Source organism: Podarcis muralis, chromosome 10, assembly GCF_964188315.1.
Source record: "Podarcis muralis chromosome 10, rPodMur119.hap1.1, whole genome shotgun sequence".
Taxonomy (NCBI): Eukaryota; Metazoa; Chordata; class Lepidosauria; order Squamata; family Lacertidae; genus Podarcis; species Podarcis muralis.
Genome location: NC_135664.1, coordinates 20,338,480 through 20,364,469, shown reverse-complemented (window position 1 = coordinate 20,364,469; position 25,990 = coordinate 20,338,480). Strand labels below are relative to the sequence as shown.

At 42.3% G+C, this 25,990-nt stretch overlaps 1 protein-coding gene across 12 annotated transcripts in view; it reads right to left on the bottom strand.

The window, feature by feature from the left end:
- CADPS2 (calcium dependent secretion activator 2) overlaps positions 1-25,990 on the bottom strand; it is a 346,118-nt gene that overhangs the window by 163,991 nt on the left and 156,137 nt on the right. For all 12 annotated transcript variants that reach the window (XM_077935837.1, XM_077935838.1, XM_077935841.1 and 9 more), the window contains exons 7-8: positions 13,302-13,413; positions 1,301-1,440 (exon numbers count right to left, since the gene is read on the bottom strand). In XM_077935837.1, coding sequence (XP_077791963.1) covers positions 1,301-1,440; positions 13,302-13,413 — 252 coding nt within the window. The remainder of the gene's footprint in view (positions 1-1,300; positions 1,441-13,301; positions 13,414-25,990) is intronic.

Sequence of the window (25,990 nt, the reverse complement as noted above, 5' to 3'; positions counted from 1 at the left end):
ATTACAAGAAACTAGGCAGAGGGCCTTCTCGGTGGTGGCGCCCACCCTGTGGAACGCCCTCCCATCAGATGTCAAGGAAATAAACAGCTATCTTTCTTTTAGAAAACATCTGAAGGCAGACCTGTTTAGGGAAGTTTTTAATGTGTGATGTTTTATCACGTTTTTAATATTCTGTTGGGAGCCACCCAAAGTAGCTGGGGAAACCCAGCCAGATGGGCGGGGTATAAATTATTATTAGTTTTTATTATTACTACTACTACTACTGCTACTACTTAGTACTACTGTTAGAGCAGGATCCATTGAGCTACTTTGAGTGGGCCGAAGAGCTGAGGCATGCCCAGTGCGATTTTTTATTCCTCAAACAGAGAGATTTTCCCGTCACCTCGCAACCTGATTTTCCCATGCCCCCTTCATTTCACTATGGGCAACAGCCAGGGCCAGCCCCAGACATTGTGCTTCTTGGGACAAAATACAAAATGGCGCCACCTCTTCTACCTGAGGCAACTGGAGACGGCCTGGCGAAGCCCCGCTGTGCTAAAGGGGTAAGAAAGGAAAAAGGAGGCCGGACAGAAACAGGGGCAGTGGCAGTGGCGGAAGAGCTGGGGCAACAAGCACAGGAGCTAATGAGTGGCATGTTTCTCAGGGCACAGATCTGCTGCCCCTCTCAACTGTCCTCAACCTGCCACCTGAGGTGACCCTGGGTATGGAAAACATCATCTTTTAAAAACCAGTGGTTCCCAATTGGTGGTCCGCAGACCCATAAAGTTATCAAAACTTTCAGAAGTAGGGGGTCCACAGCTTGGCTTGTGAAAAAGGTCCGCAATACTTAGCTACTTGGAAACCAATGTTTTAGACTATTCACAGGGAATGAGGAATGGTGAGCAGATCTCAAACTCTTAGAAAATTACAATAGAAAATAACTGCATGTAGCATTTTTTTCATACACAAGAGACAGGAATAATTTATATTTAAAGTTTTTTTTTTAAAAAACAAACCTTTGATTGAAACCATTATGCCAAAATTCAAGAGCACGTCTTTTAAAAATCCAGCGAATATTCATTCTTGCATACATTAGTTTTCCCTGACGGCTTTTGATCCTCAAATGACTCTATTATACATTCAATTCAAGCCACAAGTTACTCTTTGTTTAAACAAAGCTTGCATTTCCTCTAGTCATACTTGCATTATTTCTTTAATCCCCCCCCCCCTTCGGATTATACAGTAGAAGAAAAAACAAACCAAACCAAAACTATGTGTCCACTAGAAACAGAATTAAAATTTTGCTGCTTGCAAAACTCACCCGCAATGCTTCATGTGTGCCGGTTTATCCATCCTCACTGCCAGCTTTATCCTCAAATCAGAGTCTTGGCTGTTTTTGGGGACGATCATTTTATGCAGCTCAGGTGACTTTGAGCTATTGGATGTTGGATACAATACTACCTGCGGAGAACACAATGAGAGCTGTTTATCACACTGAAAAACTTCTAACCAATTGACTTGTAAGCTCTGGCCAGTACAGAAGCTGATTCTGTCACTTTTCTTCTGCTTGAAAGGGGATTATAGAGGAAGCAAATCTTTAAAGACTTCAGCTTCATTTTAACACATCCAGCTTCAAAGCAGACAAGTTTATTTTCTGAAAAACATCACATTTCGGATCACTTTGATACCAAACCTGTTTCATTCATGAATTCAAAGCTTCAATACGCCTGAAAAACAACCTTTCAAGCGATACAAACATTTTCAAGATGGGGCTATGCACTGTTTTCAAGTTATCCCCGCTATAAACAACAGGTTATACAAGATATAAAATGAAATTATGAGAGGGCATGGAGTATTTGTTTCGCTTTGAAATTTTGTATAGAGTGCAGTTTCTAACATAGAGAAAATATTGTACAACATAGAGAACAATTAAAACACAGTGGTGCCTCTCAAGACGAAATTAATCCGTTCCGCGAGTCTCTTCGTCTTGCGGTTTTTTCGTCTTGCGAAGCACGGCTATTAGCGGCTTAGCAGCTATTAATGGCTTAACGGCTTAGCGGCTATTAACGGCTTAGCGGCTTTAAGAAAAAGGAAACAAACTCGCAAGAACTCGCCAGACGTTTCGTGTTGCGAAGCAAGCCCATAGGGAAATTTGTCTTGCGGAACGACTCAAAAAACGGAAAACCCTTTCGTCTAGCGAGTTTTTCGTCTTGCGAGGCATTCATCTTGCGGGGCACCACTGCACAATAATTAATAGTACCAGCCACAGTGAAACAGAGCAGCATATAACCCCCCCCATGTATTAAGGAGAAACACTACTATTACCCCCCCCCCAATGGTCCAGAACAGCAGGTGTGCTTTTGCTTGGTGACGGCACAACCAAAGATGTTGTCATTCGTGCTTCCAGAAGGAGACAGTTCCACAGTTGAGGTGCCACAACAGAGAAGGCCTTGCTCTCTGTCACCATTTATACTCACCAGCGCAGACACCTGCATAGTAGCAGACTCTATAGAAAAAAACCTCTTCTATTAAGTGCATCCTCTGAGGCATCATGTTGAACAACATTAATTCCCCAAAGCAAGCAGCTGCAGGATTAAGCAGCTTCTGTAGTCTTCATTCATTGTCATGAAATAGCAAATATAATAATAGTTTCTGGAGACAGTCCTGTAATTTCTTTATTTAAAATATTTTGTAGAATATTCTATTCCTTTTTTCCATATTAAAAATGGCATTTGTTACTTAAAAGTTATATTCCGATTCAACAAAACTAGTCGCCCACCCAACACCGATGTGGAAAAATATCATTGATCTACATCAGGGGTAGGCAATCTAAGGTCCGGGGGCTGGATGCAGCCCAATTGCCTTCTAAATCTGGCCCGCAGATGGTCCAGGAATCAGTGTGTTTTTACATGAGTAGAATATATCCTTTTATTTAAAATGCATCTCTGGGTTATTTATGGGGCCTGCCTGGTGTTTTCACATGAGTAGAATGTGTGCTTTTATTTAAAATGCATCTCTGGGTTATTTGTGGGGCATAGGAATTCGTTCAATTTTTTTCCTCCAAAATATAGTCCAGCCGACCACATGGTCTGAGGGACAGTGGACCAGCCCACGGCTAAAAAAGTTTGCTGACCCCTGATCTACGTCATGCCAAATATTAATTGCACAGCCTTGATACTGGCTGCTGAGGGTACGGATGGCTGAATTCTACATTTTTCAGTGGCTGAACGAGATGAAATGTGAGATTAAATCTAATTAGCTCTAAAGCCATTCCTCTGTCTGGCTTCAGGAGCTGCTCGCTGCTGTGGCACCCGCCATTTTGTCTCACCGGAAGTCCCCATATGATGTGTCTTGTCCCGTTGAACCAATCACGCAACATCCATTCCGTACTAATAAATCTACAGCACTTAAAATATAAATCTGGATACATTAAATGAAATCTGGGGACATTCCAGGGACGCATTTTGTCCAGGGACAGATTTGTAAATCCAGGGACTGTCCCCGGGAAACAGGGACATCTGGTAACCATATCCTAAGTGACTCTCTCTCCTGATTGCTGCTTTGGCTGTTGCTGCCCCCAAGCTTTTATCAATATAAAATCCAGACTGGGAGCTGCCCGTCTCCCACAGAAGTTCCCAGTTATGCTCCAATTCACTGCCATGCGGCAACTGGACATGTTTTGAAGCAATGCTTTCTCTGCCCTGCTCCAAATGCACACCTGCAATGCTGCACAGCTTGACAAACCCCAGACCGACACTATTGCTTTAACACCACATTTGGAGACAAAATGGCCAGAGGGGGAAAGAGGATATAGAGCTGTGAAGGTTTTCCAGAACACACAAACCATTTAAAAGAATGGTTATCACCTTAACACTTCTGTATCAGCTTTTGTCATTAAATGGCTTTGAGATGTTTCACAGGAAGCAAATTTATAAAAGGAACTAAGTAAGTAACGAAACGGCAATATTAAGATGAGGCATTAGGATGCGACACAAGGATTCTAACAAGTTCAAATGATTCTTTTTGCTTACGCTAACAGAATCCCAAGCAAGGCATTTCTTGAAGATTTCTCACTCATCTATAATAAATAAATCAGCGGATTTATTTCAGGTTGGTTTCCTCCCTTGCCCTCCCGCAACACCTTTCTTCTTTTTGGATTATACATTCCTAGCAAAGGACTTGTGAGTAATGGTGCGATTCTTTTCCTCTCAATTACGTCCAGCTCCTTATATCAAGAACGTGATAAACTTTGTGAATTGTTTCTCTGATTCCAAAGGCTAAGTCAGAGGAAACATTGCCCACTCCTCAATATTTTTAAGATGAAAATCTGAAGCCCAAAAGATACATATAGTTATATGCTCTTTCAGCGCATGCACACTGTCCACATTTAAGGTGCATAATGATCTTTCCCCTTGAACTCAAGATTAGGAGGAATAAGTTCTTCAGGTCTGCAGCAGAAGCTGGATTTACCCATCACTGAATGGCCAGCTCCTGGGCCAATAACAAGGCCACCTCCATAGTTTTTTAGTTAAGCAGGGCTTTGATTGGCTGGCCCTGTGTTAGTCATTGATACACACACACACACAAACACACACATTTTCTTTGCCATTTATGAAACTGCAATATCTCTGATTTTAGCTTTTCTGTTATTATATGTATGGGTAAGAGCTGATGTATTGGGACAATAATTTCTTTATTTTGCAAAAAAAAGTGGTTAAAATGGGTTTAAATATATTAATAAGTGATAGACAGAACAAAAAAGGTAAAAACAATTGCAGATGAATCCAGAAATTGTATGAAGTTCATAGTACAATAAAGGTAATTCTACATTCACATTTCTGCCAAATTTCCTTCGTACCGTGGCCAGTAAATAATGAATATTTCAAACCCTAACTAAAAAAATAATAATATGAGATTTTCTCAATTGGACCACCCAGGTATGTTTTAGCTGCTTCAAGGTTGTCCAAATTTTCACCATTTAACAAGTTTAGAACGTAATGCATCTTTCATTTTTGTACAACTCATGTTCTGTTACCAATAAGTTAACCAATGGGAATTGGTCTTCCTTTTAGGAATTCTAGGTGCCCAAATCCCAAAGGAGCAGAAAGGACTATTTATGTATGCGACCACGGCTGCATGGATGTTACTGGCCCAGAGATGGAAAGAAGATAAAGTCCCTACCAGAGGCGAATGGCAGATGAAGTTAATGGACTATGCTGAAATGGCTAAAATGACTGGAAGTCAGAAATCAGGAAGACCAAAATTTTAATAAGGAATGGGGAAAAATTGTAAATAGTTAAACTCGTTAGTAGGATTAGAATATCACTTGTAGTTTAAGGTTGAATTCTGGACATAAGGGAAGAGGTAAAGGATTTGGAGCATCATAAAATATGCTGGAGGAAATAATTAATAATAGAACCTATTAGGTTTTTTTTTACTATTTATGTTTGATATATCTCTGTAAAATTTTAATTTGAAAAACCAACCAAATAAATAAATTTGAAGGGAAAAAAATGATTTGGCTCTTTTACACTTTCTGCCTCTGCCCTCATAACTATGCATGGCGAGATCAGAAGTGGGTCCTTGGGTTTCTGCACTTCCTCCTTTACCTTCTCTCACCCAGGATAGCAGTGAGCATCTAATCCAGGGGGACTCCTGGTCTTCCAGTTTTGAACATAGCTGTCAACTTACAGATTTGAAAATAAGGGACCAGCAGCCTCAAAAATAAGGGATCAGCAGCCAAAATAAGAGATTTTCCAAACACAGGTATGTTCAACTTCTGAGCCCCTCCGAGCCAAAGGCAGAAAGCCCAGCCAGCAGCCAAACGAAGCCTCAAGCGGTGGTTCCCACAGTGCAGCAACCCAGCAAAGGGGATGCAGCAAGGAAAACCACCGTCACCTCTCTGCTGGGAAGTGCTGAGCAAAGGCGAGTCCCCAGGCAACGTGGCCGATTTGATCAGTACAAGGCATGTAAGCTCCACCCCCCCAGTCGTTCTTAGACTCCTTATTGGGTGAGCAACACAGCCAAGCAACACAGTTGGAGCCTCCCTGGCCGGCAGGGAGGGAGGGAGAAGAGCTGCTTCCTTTGAAACCTGGGAAATTTAAGGGACATCATCAATAAGGGAAAGCAGCGGGACACAGCGCTGGGATAAGGGACTTTCCCGCCAAATAAGGGATGGTTGACAGCTATGGTTTTGAGTCCCTCCTACTCTAGATACCAGCCCCAATTCCCTGCTGTACAAATATTTGCAAAGATTGATGGCCTTCGTTATTATCCCTCCTGTTCACTCTGCCCTATTAGTGCGTCAATACAGTACATCTCCTTCACCTTACCTCCTTTTTCTTACCACTACTTGCATTCACGATTACCATTCAGCCCACGCCAATTACTGATTGTGAGCTAGAGACAGAAAGCAGAAGGAATAGCGGCATTTTCTCCTGGATCAAATTCGGCAACCACAGCTTCCTCTTGACCTATACCTGCTCCAGCAGATTCAATAGACTGAACCTGAGAGCGGGTGGCGGGGAAGCAAAAACGTCTACCATGGCTTATGTTTTCTTATCTCAACGTACAGGTTATAACCTCAATCTCCTTGAGATGAATGCCAGCCATCAGCTTCCATTCTCTAGCCGAGACACAAACTAAGCCACTAAGACAGAACGAGAGAGAGGGTCACAGGAGAAGACCAGCGAAAAAGAAATCTCGTTGAAGAGGCCACCACACTGGAAGATGAGCAGTACACTTTTCAAATGTCTACAGGGCTAGATATTTAGAGATCTTCCATAAAAACAGACATCACATATTCTGGTGACAAGCCTTGAAGCTTGCTGGAGCTCATTTTATGTTAGCATAGAATTTAGATGAGAGAAAGTGCTAGAGTATGAAGGACCTGATTTAGAGAACGCCAGGGGCCTGTGGTGCTAGAGGCAAGGGAAGATATACTGGTCCGTCTCACAAGAATTACCGTATTTTTCTCTCCATAAGATGCACCTGACCATAAGACGCACCTAGTTTTTAGAGGAGGAAAGGGGGAAAGCCTCATTTTGGGGGGATTAGCTCACAGTTGTGCAGCTTCTTTTGCAAAGGGGAAAAGCCCCTTTTTTGAGGGGTTCAACTCACAGTTCTGCAGCTTCTTTAGGAAAGGAAAGGGAACCATTTCTACAGTTTCCAGACAGATAAACTAATCAGCCAGTCACATGTCGCTGGGGAAACAAACAGCCTCCATCTGCAGAACATTCAACAATGAAGGCGTGGGCAAGGGGGCGGGGCCAGTAAGGGAGCCAGCGATCGACCACACATTCGCGCCATAAGATGCACAGACATTTCCCCTTACTTTTTAGGAGGAAAAACGTGTGTCTTATGGAGCGAAAAATACAGTACTTGACCAGCTTGGATGAGCAAAACTCGGCCATTCAAGGTCCTACACCCAGATTAAAACACTGCTGGAAATTTTGAACTTGTGGGATGAAAAAAATATAGGGTTTGGGGGCAGAGGTGGTTGGGGAAACACAACCTTCACTGTCCAATTTGGAAAGAAGAGAAACGAAACAGCAATCCCAGTTCCAACAAAGAAGAGCACTTATAATAATGAAGAAGTTGGATCTGCTTCTTCTGCTTCTTTTTAATGACAAGATGAGCCAACAAGTTATTTTAAGATTTCTACAAGCAATTATAGAACTGAGGCAGTATCTTCTCCATAAAAGATAACATGTTATACAAACTGCTTTAGGATTTGACGAGCAGCTAAGAAAGAATAATAAGTTTTTCTTTTCTTAATTGAATAATCACTAGAACAAAGATGAATTATCTTTATACTCAGATAGTCGCTGTAGTCAAACACCACCTGTTGCTCCCACATTGTATTCACTTGTGTGTTAAGCAAGTACAATGGCTGTCACTTTCAATTAGTAATCTTGAATATTTGATATTCAAAGGACAGAACATGACAAAAAAAGGAATGAAATGAATCTTTGGGACTAGGAAATTAGCATTCCTGATTCAAACGCAAGAACGTATTTAAAAAAATGAACTCCATACATAGATTACCTTTGCAATTGGCCTCTGTCAAATAAATCCTGATGTTTTTATGTACATGAAAGCTAGAATATGCACACAGTTTTAAAAATCTCAGTCACTGCCAAGCAAATTAAACGTTAACTCTGTTCTCAACTCACCCCTCCATTGCCATTACAACTCAAAATTCCATACAATTCACTTGCACCATAAAGAAGGCTGATCGCCGAAGAATAGATGCTTTTGAATTCTGGTGCTGGAGAAGACTCTTGAGAGTCCCATGGACTGCATGAAGATCAAACGCATCCATTCTTAAGGAAATCAGCCCTGAGTGCTCACTGGAAGGACAGATTGTGAAGCTGAGGCTCCAGTACTTTGGCCACCTCATGAGAAGAGAAGACTCCCTGGAGAAGACCCTGATGCTGGGAAAGATGGAGGGCACAAGGAGAAGGGGGCGACAGAGGACGAGATGGTTGGATAGTGTTTTCGAGGTTACCAGCATGAGTTTGACCAAACTGCGGGAGGTAGTGGAGGACAGAGGTGCCTGGCATGCTCTGGTCCATGGGGTCATGAAGAGTCGGACACGACTAAACGACTAAACAACAACAAAAATTCTATCAATGAAGGGTTAGCTACTTAAGTACCGGTATACAGTGGTGCCTCGCAAGATGAAATTAATCCATTACGCGAGTCTCTTCGTCTTGCGGTTTTTTCGTCTTGCGAAGCATGGCTATTAGCGGCTTAGCGGCTATTAGCGGCTTAGCGGCTATTAACGGCTTAGCGGCTATTAACGGCTTAGCGGCTTAGCGGCTATTAACGGCTTAGCGGCTATTAACGGCTTAGCGGCTTTAAGAAAAAGGAAACAAACTCGCAAGAACTCGCAAGACGTTTCATCTTGCGAAGCAAGCCCATAGGGAAATTTGTCTTGCGGAACGACTCAAAAAATGGAAAACCCTTTCATCTAGCGAGTTTTTCGTCTTGCGAGGCATTCGTCTCGCGGGGCACCACTGTATATGTCTCACTCCTTTTCCCTGTTGATCAACTCATAATTTCCTCATCAAGTCCTGACAGTTATGTAGCCAAGGCTCCTTTATGTCAGATATTTGGGCCAAAAGCTTCTCAGCAATAAAAGCAGCAGACAATTCTAGAGTCAATAAACCCTATTTAATGCCAGCATTAAAACTATATACCCTACTGATCGTACAGTATACCTTGGTTCTCAAACTTAATCCGTTCCGGAAATCCGTTCCAAAACCAAAGTGTTCCAAAACCAAGGAGCGCTTTCCATAGAAAGTAATGCAAAATGGATTAATGCATTCCAGACTTTTAAAAACAACCCCTAAAACAGCAATTTGATGTTAATTTTACAACCTAACGGGACCACTGATCCATAAAATGAAAGCAGTAATCAATGTACTGTACTATAAAATAAATAAGACAGTATTGTAGATGATTAAAAATTAAAATTAATTTTTTCTTACCTGCACTGATGATAGTTATTGTTTGGATGGGGGGGCTTTTATCCCTTTCTTCACACAATCAATCAATCAGTAGCTGAACTGCATTCCACACAGTCACAAAAACAAATTAACTGAAAATGCCTCAAAAACAAAAATGCAAAATAAATAGCAAAAACAAAAGTGCCAAACTTAATCCATTCCAGAAGTCCATTTGACTTCTGAAATGTTCAAAAACCAAGGCACAGCTTCTGATTGGTGCAGATGCTCTGGAAACAATAGCCGACAGCTGCATCGGATGTTCGGCTTCTGAAAAACATTCGAAAACCGGAACACTTACTTCTGGGTTTTCAGCGTTTGAGAACCAAGGCGTTTGAGTACCAAGGTACCACTGTGTGTACTTACTATGTATGCTGTTAAGGTGAAGCTAGAGGTCTTATGATATTTGCCAACAATGGTGGATTTCAGGCAGTGCTTCTGGCACAACTGGACACCATGACAGATGGCAGAGCACATGGAAACGCCATTTATCTTCCTGCTGCATCGGTACCTATTTATCTACTTGCACTGGTGTGCTTTCGAACTGCTAGGTTGGCAGAAGCTGGGACAAAGCAACAGGAGCTTACTCTATAGCATGGATTCAAACTGCCAACCTTCTGATTGGCAAGCCCAAGAGACTCAATGGTTTAGACCACAGCACCACCTACTCCCTTCCTTCCAATAATGACTGTATGGATCTTATCACTCATTTGCCCCTTATCAGATGGGATCAACAAGCAAAATGAGTATCTTGTAAACTTTCCCCCTCTTATGCATTTCAGACTCCCATATTCATTGTCTATTATTTTCATTACCTTTCTTACCATAGTGAATGCAATCTCTTCCATCTCTAAATCTCTTCCCATCTAAAGCTCTGTTATACAATAAAACATTCAATTCGGCACTGAGGAAAGATGCGTGCCTTAATATATAAAAACAGTCAACAAAAAGCACTTAAGTAATAAAGGTCCCTTTATATATATATATAAATGGAAAACTTATCAGAAAAATACCACCATGCATGATTACACAATCTGATTTATCAAGCATAGTGCCAGACATGGATTTCTCACTTTTTTGAGAGAGATAGAGGGCTGGGGGAAGAAGGTAAATAGCCTTATATTGGTAATGCCAAAAATAAGGAATGGAGAACCTCTGCTTATTGTTGGACTCCAATTCCCAGCAGTACCAGGGATGATGGGAGTTGGAGTCTGTGGCGATCACACACAGGGCCCCCGGACGTTTATTGACCCTGTGCCACCACTGCATTTGCTTTTTCTGCTGCCACCACCCCGTATCTCACGGGCACACACAGAGTCCAGTCAGTTGTTAACATTAACAAATAATCAAGTTTATTTTTAAATGCAGGAACAAGCTTAAGGTTACAGTTAATTTTACTTGGCAGTTTCTTATTCTTAGTTCCTAACAACTCCAAACTGATTATTCCAACTATCTATCTGACTCCACCTAACAATTCCTCTCTCTCTCTCACAATACAACTCTACCAACCCACTGCCTATTCCTCCCTCTTTCTTCTTCAACTCCCAAACCTCAACTCCCAACTCTCAAACCTCAACTCAACTCAACCTCAACTTCCTTTTATTCCCCCCTTGCATTTTCACCAGCCAATCACATCACACCCATTTTAACCCTTTCCTTATGACCCACCTAGGAGGCAAACGCCACAGAGTCCAATAACATTACATATACAATTGATCTGTATATTACAAATCAAATGATATTACAATTGATTCTATTGCAACAAGTAATCAAAAGTAATGATTTACATCTTTATTTTTAGTCACATTTCCTTAGTCAAGCAAATTTTCAGGCACACACTTTTGAAGCAAATCTAGTACCCAAGCTTTAGCTAAAGCATTAGTATTATTTATTTGTCAGTGATAACAATGCTTAGAGAGCATTATTATTATTATTATTATTATTATTATTATTATGTTTGTATACTGTCCTATATCCACAGATCTCAAGGTGGTCGCAACATAAAATCACAATATAAAAAGACAAAATACACACACAAAAAAGAATAAAAACAAAAACAGTCCAATAAGGCATTGGATGGCAGCCAGCCAAGTGTTGGAACGATTAAGAAATATTTAAACTGGCTTTGCAACATGTATTTTGCACACAGATCGAAAGTTGTGACATAATTTAATGCAGAACAGGTAAGAGTGTTGAAAACATAGTTCTGATTCAAGTGAAGAAGCATCTTTTCAAAATGACGCTTGATGAATTAGACTAGGCTTTCCCTACTTACAATGGGACTCGCTTGTCTGGAATGAAGTTCAGAATTTTGAAGATTTACCACTGAATGCCTATAGAGATTTCACAGATAATAATAAAAAAGGCATAATTCAAATCACTAAGTGGCGCAGCACTGCGAGGAAATAAAGGTAACACTTTTCAGAGCAGGGAGAAAAGCAGAGTCTTTCATTAGGTAACTTGTCATTAGGAGCCACTGGGCTCCGAGGAACTCAAATGAATTTTTATTGCTGTAAAATAAATTTCCAGATAAAAAGCCATCCATTAATGTGCAACAGCTAAGATCGCATCATTAAACCATTACATGGACACAGTGTTCCGAACTGGAATATCACAGCTCAACTCTTCCTTTTTGATAGTTAGAAGTGGACAATAAACCTCACAAATTCATGAGAGGAAATGTCAGGAGCCTCTGTGTTGCCTTTGCTGTCAAAATCCAGCCATTCCTGGGAAATTCAGACGCTCTCTTCTCTCTTTCTTTGTTCAGAGCAAGAACAGGGAGGGGGTGGCCCAGGAAGGACTCTGGGGCAGGACAGTGAAGCCTGGGGGGTTGTATTTTGCCCCTGGATCTGTGGTTCCCCATCCCTGCACTAAGAAAAACCCCTTTTTCCTTTGTAAACTCAACTGAATGAATCCTCTTTTTAAAAAAATACCATGCACCTATTTATCGAGAATGCTTTCTCACTGGCAGATTCACATTATGGATCTCCTTGCCACTGGAAAGAATCGAACCCTGCTGTGAAGCATCCTGGCATAGGATGATAAATAACACATCATTTTAATACAGTCGTAGCTTGGGAACCAAATGCCTTGGCATCCGTACGCTTTGGCTCCAGAACGCTGCAAACCCAGAAGTGAGTGTTCTGGTTTGCAGACGTTCTTTTGGAACCCAAATGTCCGGCACGGTTTCCGTGGCTTCCGATTGGCTGCCAATCAGAAGCCGCACCTTGGTTTCCGAACATTTTGGAAGTCAAACGGACTTCCGGAACAGATTCCGTTCAATTTACTAGATACAATGATATTCGAGACATCTTATTCTACCAACTTTTGTGATATTGGTGGAGTTTTGTTTCGCTTTGAATATGGCATCACAAACTACCCAGACACTTCAGAACAGAGACTGGATTAAAGCCCACACACTGGTTGCTGCATAGAGATTGTCTCGGATGCGGCGTAAGCTTGAGGTAATAACTTTATCTTTGTGTCTCAAACCCTCACCAAAGTAAAAGGCTTCCAATAGTCAGCATTAAACAACAATGGAAGCTTAAAATCAGTAATTAACACCAGGTTGTCTTTTACCCATTGAAAGGTCTGTCTTTAGCTTCTTACCCTTGTATGGTAACAGAAAGTCAAATTGCAAACATAGAATACTTAAAGCGTATGTATCACCAAGGTTGCAAATAAAGGGTAGTTTCACTTGAGCACCATGGTTGAAAACTGATCAACATTCAGGATGTTCAGCTCCCCAAAAGCCTCCAGTCATCATGCCCTTTATAAGCATCTTAAACTCTTGAAAATTATGTGAGTGCTTACCCTTCCTAGCTCCTTATCTTCCAGTGCCAGAACCCCGGTACATTCTGTGAAAAGTTTCACTTTGACGACAGGCCGTGGATGTGTGGTGGTGAAATCCCCTTGAGTTCCCCATCTGCAACAAAATAAATGACAATATTCAAATTCCAAATGCATTAAAAAGCAAGCGTTGTGGCGGCGGCAATCTCTCGAGGCCCCTGTAAGCAAGCACAGCATTTCTACTTCCCTACAGAGTTGCTACCTTCATCTGAAAACTCAAGTTCCCAAGACGGAAGAGCTTTCGCAATTCTCCTATATTGGTTCTGTAATTAAAAATCATCCAATGTGGCAGATGGCATAATGAAAGATTAACTATATTCGGGGAGTTTGTAGCACGAAGCAGATGGACTTCTACAAATTTATGTTTGGGTAAGTTTGTATTTGTCCCATTAAAATAAACCGAAGGTGGTTAAGATTAACGGTATGGCACTGAACTTGCTTTTCAAGCTTCTTATACAATTGTCTAGTGCAACCCAAGTGTGTTCTTAACTCAGGATCCTGGCAAACAGTACATGTGGGCTAATAGTGGCATAATGCATTAATGATCCTATGTGCACACAGCGGATTCCACAGCACAGGAGTTGAAGAATCAAATTATCTGCATTTGCTGTTGATCTCCCTGCAAGGAGAAAACAGCTTGCCAGATCATCCCTGGAGGAACCCCCCCCCCCCAACTGATAGGCAGCAGCTGGCCTGGAGGCCGGACTTTTTGGGGTGGTAGATGGGGAGATCAAAGAAACAATCAAAATGTATGGGTTGACGTGGTGAGGGACTTCTGGGCTAGGGTGCTAATTTCTGTTCTTAAAACTGCTGAGCATTGTTTTGTTTTATTGTTAGTGGGCTGCGGGAGTTTTGTACTGCTGTTATGGTGGGCTTTTTGTAGGGGCTACATGTTGTACAGAACATTAACATCTTATAACATGTCACAGAATCATAGAATGGTAGATCTGGAAGAGACCACAGGGGTCTAATTGAACCCCCTGAACTGCAGACATCTTTTGCCCGAAATGGGGCTCGAAGCCACAACCCTGAAATTAAGAGTCCCAAACTCTACCAACTGAGCTATCCCAGTGGTGTAATACATTTATTAAGTCACTTGGAGAACCTTTAGAGTTCAATAAATAATAATAATAAAATTATTCCCACAATGTCCCTGGCCAAGTTGGCACCCCTCCCCCCCACCCATCATGACACGACACACTGTGGATGTGTCCACATTACATGCAAACGTAAGGCACAGAGATGCCTGAAGGACTCTTTGATGACACCCAACCTATTATAAAACACATCTTCAATGGTAGCGTACAACATGGGAGCAGAAGAGTTAATGCAGTGCCTGTAGCCAGTGGCGGAGGAACCCTCTCCGGCACCCGGGGCAGCACAGCCTGTACGGACTGCGCATGTGTGGCATCCTGCGCGTGCACACTCCGTACAGAATGCCACACATGCACAGCGTCTGTATGGACTGCCGCTTGCATGGTGACTGTACAGGCTGCTGCACGAGCGGCATCCCATACGGACTATGCACGCGTGGCAGCCCATATGGGCGCCGCGCGAGCAGCGCCCATATGGACTGCGGGTGCCCTTGACCACTCTACAGCTGGGGGGAGGCAGGGGCCATCTTGTCACCCCTCCCAGAGTGGCACCTGGGGCGACCCACCCCCTATGCCACCCCTCCCTACGCCACTGCCTGTAGCTGCTATGGCAGGACAACAACAACAACAACAACATACCCTGCCCATCTTGCTGGGTTTCCCCCGCCAATTTGGGTGCCTCCCAACAGAATATTAATAATAACAACAAAAGAGCAATAAAACATCAAACATTATAAACATCTCTAAACAGGGCTGCCTTCAGATGTCTTCTAAAAGTCACATAGTTGTTTATTTCCTTGACATCTGATGGGAGGGCATTCCACAGGGTGGGTGCCACTACCAAGAAGGCCCTCTGTCTGGTTCCCTGTAACCTCACTTCTCGTAGTGAGGGAACCGCCAGAAGGCCCTCAGAGCTGGACCTCAGTGTCTGGGCTGAACGATGGGGATGGAGACGCTCCCTCAGGTATACTGGGCCGAGGCTTACACAGAAGACCCAGTCAATTGCAAAAGCCACATGGTAACAGGACTCTATCTGTGCAACAAGGGACACCAGTTGTCACGAGGGTCTGGTTGGGGAGGAGTGGCCCATTAATCAGAATTCTCACATGGTAGATTCCCCATGCCAAAACTTCCTGCCGATAGACCCAATTGTCTTGATTTTTGACCACAATGGAAAAGTCATCCATATTAAACTATAGGGTTACTCCTGAGACTGCATCTTTTTCCAGATTCTGATTTAGAAATATTTTTTATTTACTCAGTGCAGTTATTAATCGCCCAAAAGCTTCTTTTCTCTGGACATCCTACAAGAAGTCTCGAATGAAATAAAGATTACTGACTAATGCACCATGCAACAGGCAGCAATACTACAAGCTTCAGAATTCCTGGGCATAAAACAAACCTGTCAAAAGACAGCAAAACTGGATTGCAAACATCATATTGTAAAAAATAAATAAATGGGACTTTCGTGCAATTGACAATATAGTCAATATTATCACCTTCAGTCTGACCCTTAGTCCTCACAAATCGAAGTTTGTGTCTGCCTTCAGCACAGAGCTTCTGCCTTGCAATTCCGCTGTCATGGGAGGCAATATGTCAACTGTTGTTAATGGTGCAATATGTCAACTGTAAAAGTTACTTATCATGTCCTAGTCTGAATCTGACCTTTCTGTTACCAAGACCACAAACTTACAGTACCTTCCTAAAGGAAGCAAAAGTGTGTGCTGCTATAACAACTGGATTCTCTCCCCCTCCATTAGTTATGCAATTGTGCCAATTTCACAGCGAACTTTATATAAACATGCAATTTTTGGTTAGGGTTTTAATGTTTTGGAGTTATCAGAAGCAATGTTCCGTGTCTTCTGCCAGGAGGGCAGAAAAGGGCCATTTAATTTCTGACACAACTGTTACCTCTTACAACTAATCCACTGCAACTCTGTCAGAGATAGGCTAAGTGTTTATTTTATGAAGCTAGGCAAGCATTAGATGCCAGAAGAAATATTTTCTACTTATATCCTTGACTCTACCTCTATGCTTTGAAAACCTATTTACTTAAAATATTCATCTTATATCTTTTGGCTACTCACAGGGCTCCCAAGGCAGGTTTGGGTTAGTTAAAAATTTATTTGTTTTGCAGATTTATAAACCCCTTCACAGCTCAAAGCTACGAAAGTGGTGTGCAATAAGTTAAAAAAGCAAAAGATGCAGGCTCAGTAAACAAAAAGCAGTAAAACAATTTCTACAATTCAATTCAGTAAAATGAATGGGTCACACTTCAGGTAAAGCCTTCTTCAAAAAACACGACTTCAGTGGCTATCTGAATATCAAGATAGTTTGTTCTTGACTACTGCTCTATTCTGAACTTAAAAATGGAAAGTGTAATGCTGGTGGGTCAACAAAAGAGGTTTAAAGACTCTCTCAAGGCAATTCTAAAAAAAAAAAGTAGTATAAACACTGACAACTGGGAAACACTTGTCTACGAAGGCTCCAAGTGGAAAACAGCCTTTACCAAAGGTGTCATGGGCTTTGAAGACACTCGAACACAGGACGAAAGGGAGAAACGTGCTAAGAGGAAGACACACTTGGCAAACCTTCACTGTGATCAACTCCCACCCGGAAACCTGTGTCCCCACTGTGGAAGGATGTGTGGACCCAGAATTGGCCTCCACAGTCACTTACGGACTCACTGTTGAGACCGTGTTTAGGGAATACTATCTTACTCAGCTACGAGTGATTGCAAAAGAAGAAGGAAGAATATGAAGATGCTAGGTGCTCGTGTAATTCCAATTGGTATCAAATTCAAGAGGGCTGAAGCTGCAACAATTAAAGCCTGCTTTCTAGTACAAACCGCCTTCAGACTGTTGGGTCCATCTAGCTTGGCTTGGCATTGTCTGCAGATTTCAGACAGGGCACATTCCCAAGGCTACCTGAAGATGCTGGGGTTTGAACCTGGGATGTTGTGTGTGCAAAGCAGTAGCTCTACCACTTGGTGAACTTCATCCATGGGATTTTGCAGCTGGCAAGCGCTGGAACATGGGAGCCCTGTTAGAGCCTGCTCCGCATAATACAGTGCCAGGGGTTGCCTTTATCATCCTGAGTTAGATGATAACAGTCAATATTGGCAACAACTTTCCAGGATTTCAGACAGGAGCACTTTCTGTCCTTTTCCAGGGATGGAAATCTGGGACCTTCAGTGTGCAACAAGTGTGAGATGTCTGTAGCCTTATTGGAGTTCACCGATTGGGTCTGCGTTGCTCCCAGACAGGAGGAAGGAAGTCAAATGACACCGCGGGTTGGTTCAGAGAAAGAGTTCTTTATTTCTGCTCTCCGGAACAGCAGAAAGGCACCTTCGTGGTGTGTCCACAGCAAGTCCAAAGAAATGAGAAATTTCATGCAGCATATATATCCTCCAGGCACCCTCTCCCTCCTTCCCCAGGAATCCAACCACGTCAGCCTATACACGCAGGTTGACATCACATATGTTCCTGCTCCGGTATTCTTAACCATAAAAGGGTATTCCTTCCTGTACTTCTGACCATAAAAGGGTATTCCTTCTTGTACTTCTGACCATAAAAGGGTATTCCTGTTCCTACTCTTATCTTGGAGCAAGAGGTCACCAACTCCAAGAACACACTCTGGCGCTGTTCCCGGATTAGGTCTGTGCGTCAGGACGTAAGATAAGACCAAGACATATCATCCCTACTCCACTGAAACAGCCAAGGTCATCCTTGCCGTCACAAACTGATAAAGGAGAGGGCTCTGAGCACTTGTTTATACAGCCGGATTTTTGTTTATACATTGACTCAGAGCTCAAGTTAATGGATTTTAGCTAAGGAAAAATAGGGATTTTGGTGCCCGTTTCAAACTGCCTGCACAGTCAGATTTGGGTTTGTGAAACCCATTCCTTCAACTCAGTTAATGCTCCTCCCTGGAGCTGAGCAACGGGGTATCTAATTCAGCTTACCTAAGTGACTCCTCCGAGATGCTAGGCTAAGTATTCTCCAAAGGACCCTAGGGGGCATCACATCACTAAAGCCAATTAATAATTTTCAAGGCTTTTATCATGCAAATTTAGACAGTAAGTGCACTTGGAAACAAGGAAGCGAATGTTATTATGTAGGAAAGAAATGAAGATAGAAACAATTCAAAGAAACACTAGTAAGATGATACACTTCAGGAAGTCATTTCATGTATAAAAGGAATCCATTTTAAAAAATGATTAAGTATTCATTTCAGAGAGAGAGAGAGGGAGGGAGAGAGAAATTACAATTGCAGATTGCCTAAGGGCATCTCCAGCCTGTCACTGTTTGGCAGGAGGTATTCAAGTGCACACTGTAAATTTTGGTTTGTGCAATTAAAATGAACTAAAAGGCTCTGCTGTCCTTGTGCAACAAATCCACTTTAAAATAGTTTTTTTTCCTCCTTTTTGCAGTTAGGAAAGTGGTGGGGAAATGCATTGGAAATAAGGAATGAACAAATGATTAATGGTAAGACATCTAAACACCTTACAAGCAAATTGGAATGAACGCTCACTGTTCCCTACAAAAAAATCAGATTGGTTGCTGAAACAAGACCAGGTACCAGCTAAGCTCTGCAAGACTTGTACAAGCAACTCAGAATGAATGCTTCACAGATAGGGGGTATGGAGGATACTTTATCTTTTGCACCCTTGAGATGTAAAGGTGCGTAGCATGATACAGAGTTGTGGCCACATGGCTGACTTGAGTCTACATCCCATTCCCCCAGATCTCCGCATAATATCTAGCCGGATGTGTGACATTACATTGACACATGTGACCACATACTTCCTGCCCTCCAAACCACTTCAGTGGCTGCTGTGTGTGAAAGAGAGGTTGGGGAGAGGTAAATGACGGCTTGGAAGACATGTTGCATGTCTGTTTTAACTACACATCACTGGGAGACATAGGAAATATATGGGGTGGCAGAAGTTACATGTGTTGTGCAGCAATGTGAAGGCCTGGGGGAAAGGTGGAACATCTCTCCCCCTCCCTGTTTTTAATGCCTCAAATCACAGCAAAAATTCCAAATGTAGATGTCTGTATGCTGCATAACCTGGGCCTTCCTTATTAGAGAGCTCCAATTATAATATGGAGCCTGACCAGTCCTGGCAGAGCCAAAATCATGTGACAAACTACATTTCTGGCTTGTCAACCATTTCCTGAAGAACAGAGCAGCCCTCAGTAACATAGACTTTAGCCTGTCTTAGAACATTAATGTAGTATGACATCCTTATTTGTAGATTTAATCTGCAAAAGTTGTGGAAAACATTTGTACGTGTTTTAAATTTATGCGTTTTGATTCACCCCGCCCCCAACCCCCGAGCACCTAGCCATCTGTGAGCTATCGTACGGTGAATTGATTTCTGTTGCAGGGAACAGGTGCCTTGGAGACAAAATGCTGCAATCTCTTACTCTGGGATGGAGCAATTATGGCATGTCAGTCACCACAGATTTAATACTTATATAGTCCTGACATGTTAGTGGCAGTGAGGGGGAAAACAACCCAGACGTCAGCTTTGCGTCTCAAAAATACAGCACCTTTAGCAAGTTAATGGAAGGGAGTGGGAAATTTTTGGAGGAAATGGGGAAAGTCATTACAATCAAGTCTTGGAATTGCATCTCAAAAATGAAAAAGGGAAGAGGGGGAGAACGGAAAGTGAGCCCACACAATCCCAACAGAATACACACATGCAAACTGAGCAGGCATCTACCTTCACAAAATGAATCAATCTTTGTGCCTTTGTTTACCAATGAAATACTAATGTCTGCAAGAGTGCAAAATACACAAAATTATATACATCAGGGGAGGGGAAACTCAGGTCTGGAGGGGGGCAAACGTGGCCCCTTTTCAGGCTTCGGAGACTCGGCTTCTTCCCCCCAATGGTATATAATACTGTTTTGTAATTTATGACTGTTTTATAATTTATGATAATTTAGAATTTAAATGTATTTTCATGTAATATTTGATACTTCCAGCTGATGAAGATGAATACATCGAAACAGGGCCCTATCCTGGTTTCTAATCCATAATTCACTTCTGACTTCTGCTCTATGATTGAAACTGAGTCTCCATCTGCACGCTGTTAAATTATAAGGATCAACATTATTGTCGAGTGAAAAAGAGAAAATCTTTGTAACAAATTATTATGTTATACATATGTTTTTGAGTTTGAGTTTGTAATCTCTATTAGAGTTTGTAATCTCTATTTGAGTTTGTAATCCTTATCATAATACATACTTTTGAATGGATTAGTTTTTGTTACTATTGACTATTGATTTGTGAGTACGGACCACTCCCACTATTGAAACTTACATTGGCCTGAGTTCTTGGTGTGCTTTTTTCTTCCCCCGCTTTGGCCGTAGATAAGCAGGACAAAGCAAAGAGAGTTGATTGCCATTTAAAGAGTCTTTAATGATCACAGCAAAAGAACAAAGCAGCCATTCTCGGAATGAAGGTGTTCCCAACTAGGTTTCCACCCACTTCCCCTCTAATCACTTCCATGCCTTGCAACCTGATCTCGCAACCACTGTGCTTTTTGTGTAGCCACCTTATCTGCTCTACATGACCTTGGACTGATTGGCTGGACACTTTCCAGTGTGTGAGAGAGTCTGTTAGCTTTCTCTCTTCCTGTTCTTCTTCAGTTTGCTGTTAACCCCCCTCAGTTCTTCCTAACTTTTGTCTCCAGAACTATGCCCCTCTGCAAACCACTGTTCCAAATCTATACTGCTCCACTGCTCCTGGGCAGCTTCAGGATTCTGGTCAGGAGCAGGGGGAAAGGGGAGGCTCCCACTATTCCTCATCAGAGCAGTACTACTCCGCCTGGTCTCTGGCACCCCTCCAGGCTTCTTTATCTAGCCCTCAGGACTGTCTACTGGCCACACCCTGCACTGGTTCTGCTCTGCAACTTCCTCTAGTAACTCTGCCTGCCTGGATTGTGTCCTTGAACTGTGATGACTTCTTGCTTGCTTGGATGAAGGGTAGAGAGTCGTGTGTCCGAATGCATCCACCACCAGAATGCAGTGCCAAGGCGGCTGCCCACGAAGCAAGCAAGAGGTCTTCTCATAGCTCAAGGAAGCAATCCAGTGATGTAGTCATAGTGAAAATCAATCCCCACCCCTGATGTCTAGATGCCCTGCTGGGTTGCAGGGACCTAAAGGATCACTGGAACCAATTTCTGCTTCTTTTCACTCATCCTGATATTTTGGAAGGGCACGTGTTTGTGTAAACAGTCGATTTCCAGTTGCTATAGCAGAACCAAGAAAGGGAATCCAGCATGGATGTGTGCAAAAAGAAGTATGTTGAGCTGAGAAGGTTTAAGATCCCGCTCTAGCAGGGTCTTCAAATGTACGCATTTCGTTTGTTCCACGTGACTTGCTACTTTCCTCCCCAAGGAATGACTAGCAAAGCATCACACATAGGTATGATGTATGTAGAGTGCTTTCAGCACTGAAGTACTCTGTAAAATATTATCTACTGCTTTTGTGCTGCCCTCCACACCTGACATTGGGAAGAATCCCATTTTGGGGGGGAATTGATGTGTCTGGGTACAGAGCACACACACACTGAACACATCCAGGATTCCCCGAGAGATGCAACTCATCCCTCAGTACATCCTCCCTACTCATCATAATGTGGTGACAGGCATTTTGCTAATACACAGCAGAAGCAGGAGCACATGGCAAAGTATGTGGGATGTAGATAGGGTCGTGTCATTCTGACTAATCCCAAAGGCACAGGGACAGGGCCAAAGTTACGCAGTGAGCTATGCGGCTGAAAAGATCTGAATGTGGGCGCAACACTTGCGCAACACTTCTAAATAATTGCCAACCTAGCAGTTCGAAAGCATGTCAAAGTGCAAGTAGATAAATAGGTACCACTCCGGTGGGAAGGTAAACGGTGTTTCCATGCGCTGTTTTGGTTCTCCAGAAGCGGCTTAGTCATGTTGGCCACATGACCTGGAAGCTGTACGCCGGCTCCCTCGGCCAGTAAAGCGAGATGAGCGCCGCAGCCCCAGAGTCGTCCATGACTGGACCTAACGGTCAGGGGTCGCTTTACCTTTACCTAGAGATCCCAATTGTTTTATTTAACATTTTTACAGATACAGAGTGCAGTTATGCCACACTCCCCACTCCCCTTCAACCTTACCATTTTATTTATTTATTTATTTTTAATCAAGTTCTTATTGTCCAAGGCTTCTGGAAAGCTATAATAATATGTCAGAACCAAAATGTGAACTAATTATTCTCAAATTTTCTGTATTGAATTCTGCCTACCTACCACAACAGGGAAGGAACTGGCAGAACCTGCCAAAGTCTCCTCCTTTCCTTCCCTCCTCATCTTTCTGCTGCAGATCTTCTGAAGGAGTTGCTTTTAATGCAATGCATCCAAAAGTTATTCCCTCGTCTCTGCAATGTACAACTAATTCTCATTTTCAACAGCTTAGCAATGCTGATAGATGTTCCAGATAAATTATTTAATCCAATTTACACAGAATCTTTCAGTCCAATGCAGGGTAATAAAGAAACATTCTTTTAAAACTCATGTCAAAATGGAACTCAGATCAGTAATACGTACAAGCAAGCTGCATCCAGATTAATTAAATTTCAACATGAAGATTTATTACTTGTGAGTTTCCATTAAAATCTCCTCTGTCCTTACATTTGCAGGAATCCTGAGGCACATATGTCCATGTAAGCAACACATACAAAAATAATGTACTGTTTCAAGTATTATTTACTTACACTCTTGAAAATGACACAAATGTAACAGCTGCAATGTTTGCTGTAGTGGGTAATTTTATTTTAGTGACATCTGCAAGTATTGTGTCCACAAAGGTAACTCAATTTCGCAGAGACTATTAAAAAAATAATCAAACTATCAAGATCAATGTTAAATAAGATTCAATACTTTGGGATTTGGTTAGCAACGGCAATCAGAAATGCGTATTTTTGTAACGAAAACAACATGTAGAGAGAACAAAGCCCGGCAAGCTGAAAATTGTTATTGTAAAAGGAACAACACAAAGCGCAACTCTTTCATTGAAGATGTTGATGAAGATGTTATGAAAGATTAAGACTGAGAATCTCTCTTTTGAATAGAGATGGCCACTGAAAGATGTCAAAGAGGGATGGCAGCAGGGTAGAATGGGGGTATACACTATAGGAAGCCTTCTGCAGGCAAAACTAAAAAATGGGAAAAGAAGAAATAGAAAAAAGAACACACAGGTGTTGGGGTATCTCTGTGGTGGGTCAACGCACACAAGAAAGACATAGTCTGGTATAACCAAGTGGGAGGAACTCAAATTCCCTCTCTTTTACAGCAGCTGTAAAGAGCTTCTGTCTGAACATTTTGTTATTAAACATTTACAGCAATAAAAATTTAAATGGTCAAGAAATCCCATGGACATTACTCCATGGTTAACAATTTCAAGAACTGCCAAGAGGAAAATGCTAAGGGGTTGGCTGTTCAAGCAACAGGGAAACCTGGTAGCATGTAAGCAAAAGAGAGAAACAGTAACTGCTTTAGACAACTAAGATTCAACGAAAGTATTTTTTTAAAGTGAGGCTTTGTGGAAAAGGTCACTGTCTGTGTTGGTGTCCTTTCGAAAGCATAAAGAAGTAGAAAACTGCTAACAGAAGAGGAAAAAAGAATACAAATGTTCCACAAATAGCAACAAACATTTAAGTTGGCTGACAACAAGGGGAGAAACTAATTCAGTTCACTTTTAAATAAAGAATTCCTGAACCAATATGCAAACTGAAACACAACTACTTTTAAAATTCACATTTCTCTGAATTTTGTGATGTAGTTTTCCAGCCCAAAGGTGTACAGAAGCACACATATCAGTGAAAATGGTGGCCACAGGTACATCTAGCAAGGAATCACCTATTGTAGCAGAAATGAACACCAATCTGTAAAGTAAATATTGCAAATTGATGGGGAAATAGGGCAAACAGAAGAAACAGAGAGAACCTGAATTTGACAGATTCAATAATAATAATAATAATAATAATAATAATAATAATAATAATAATAATAATTTTATTATTTGTACCCCACCCATCTGTTTTTAAACACTGACTTAAAAAGACAACCTCTCTGAGATATATATGAAGCTTTAATACAAGTACTTCTAAAAATTGCAGATGACAAGCATCATCTTAAGAGGAACTGACCATTCCCCTCACAAAGGAGGCATCACCAAAGGAGACCTTCCCTCCTAGGACACAGGTGCATTACCTAGAACACACACATTTCTTGCTTCAGAAGCAGAGTTTTTACCAGTTTGCAAATTTAAATTGATGGAGTAACAGACTAATTTCGACGATTTAAGACATTTTAATTGATTAATTGGATTGCTTCCCTACTCATGTGTCATCCATCAGACTCCCAGCAGGGAATAACCATTAGAGAAATGCAGCAAATGTTCTTAACGTGAAGAGGATCTAATTTCTAACGTTTGTGATAAAAAATCCCTTTGCACTGGAAATGGCAAGTAAAGCAGCTGGCAACGCTTTACTTTGTATGTTGATCTCATGCTTGGCATGCAGACTGATCGGGACAACAGTGAACATTATCTTCTAACACTTGGAGCTTATCAGCACATCGCTGATGCCTCTTCTTATGCTCCAGATTAAGGGAAAGGGAAAGGGACCCCTGACCATTAGGTCCAGTCGTGGCAGACTCTGGGGTTGTGGAACTCATCTCGCTTTATTGGCCGAGGGAGCCGGTGTACAGTTTCCAGGTCATGTGGCCAGCATGACTAAGCCGCTTCTGGCGAACCAGAGCAGCGCACAGAAACACCGTTTACCTTCCCGCCAGAGTGGTACCTATTTATCTAGTTGCACTTTGACGTGCTTTCGAACTGCTAGGTTGGCAGGAGCTGGGACTGAACAACGGGAGCTCACCCCGTCACGGGGATTCGAACCGCCGAACTTTCTGATCAGCAAGTCCTAGGCTCTGTGGTTTAACCCACAGCGCCACCCACGTCCCATTTACATCATGGTCAAAATGACACTGAAACACCTTCATTTGGCAACTAGGAGGCTACAGTGGTGCCCCACAAGACGAATGCCTCGCAAGACGGAAAACCTGCTAGACGAAAGGGTTTTCCGTTTTGGAGGTGCTTCGCAAAACGAATTTCCTATGGGCTTGCTTCGCAAGACGAAAATGTCTTGTGAGTTCCTGCAGGTTTTTTTTCCCTTCCCCCCCTTTTCCCCAAGCCACTAAGCTGCTTATCAGCTGATCTGCTGATCCGCTAAGTCGCTAAGCCGCTTAACAGCTGATCCGCTAAGCCGCTAAACAGCTGATCGCTAAGCCGCTTATCAGCTGATCCGCTAAGCCGCTTAACAGCTGATCCACTAAGCCGCTAAGCCGCTTAACAGCTGATCCGCTAAGCCGCTAACCAGCTGATCCACTAAGCCCGCTAAGCCGCCAATAGCGCTAATCCGCTAAGCCGCTAATGGGCTTGCTTCGCAAGACGAAAAAACCGCAAGACGAAGAGACTCGCGGAACGGATTCTTTTCGTCTTGCGAGGCA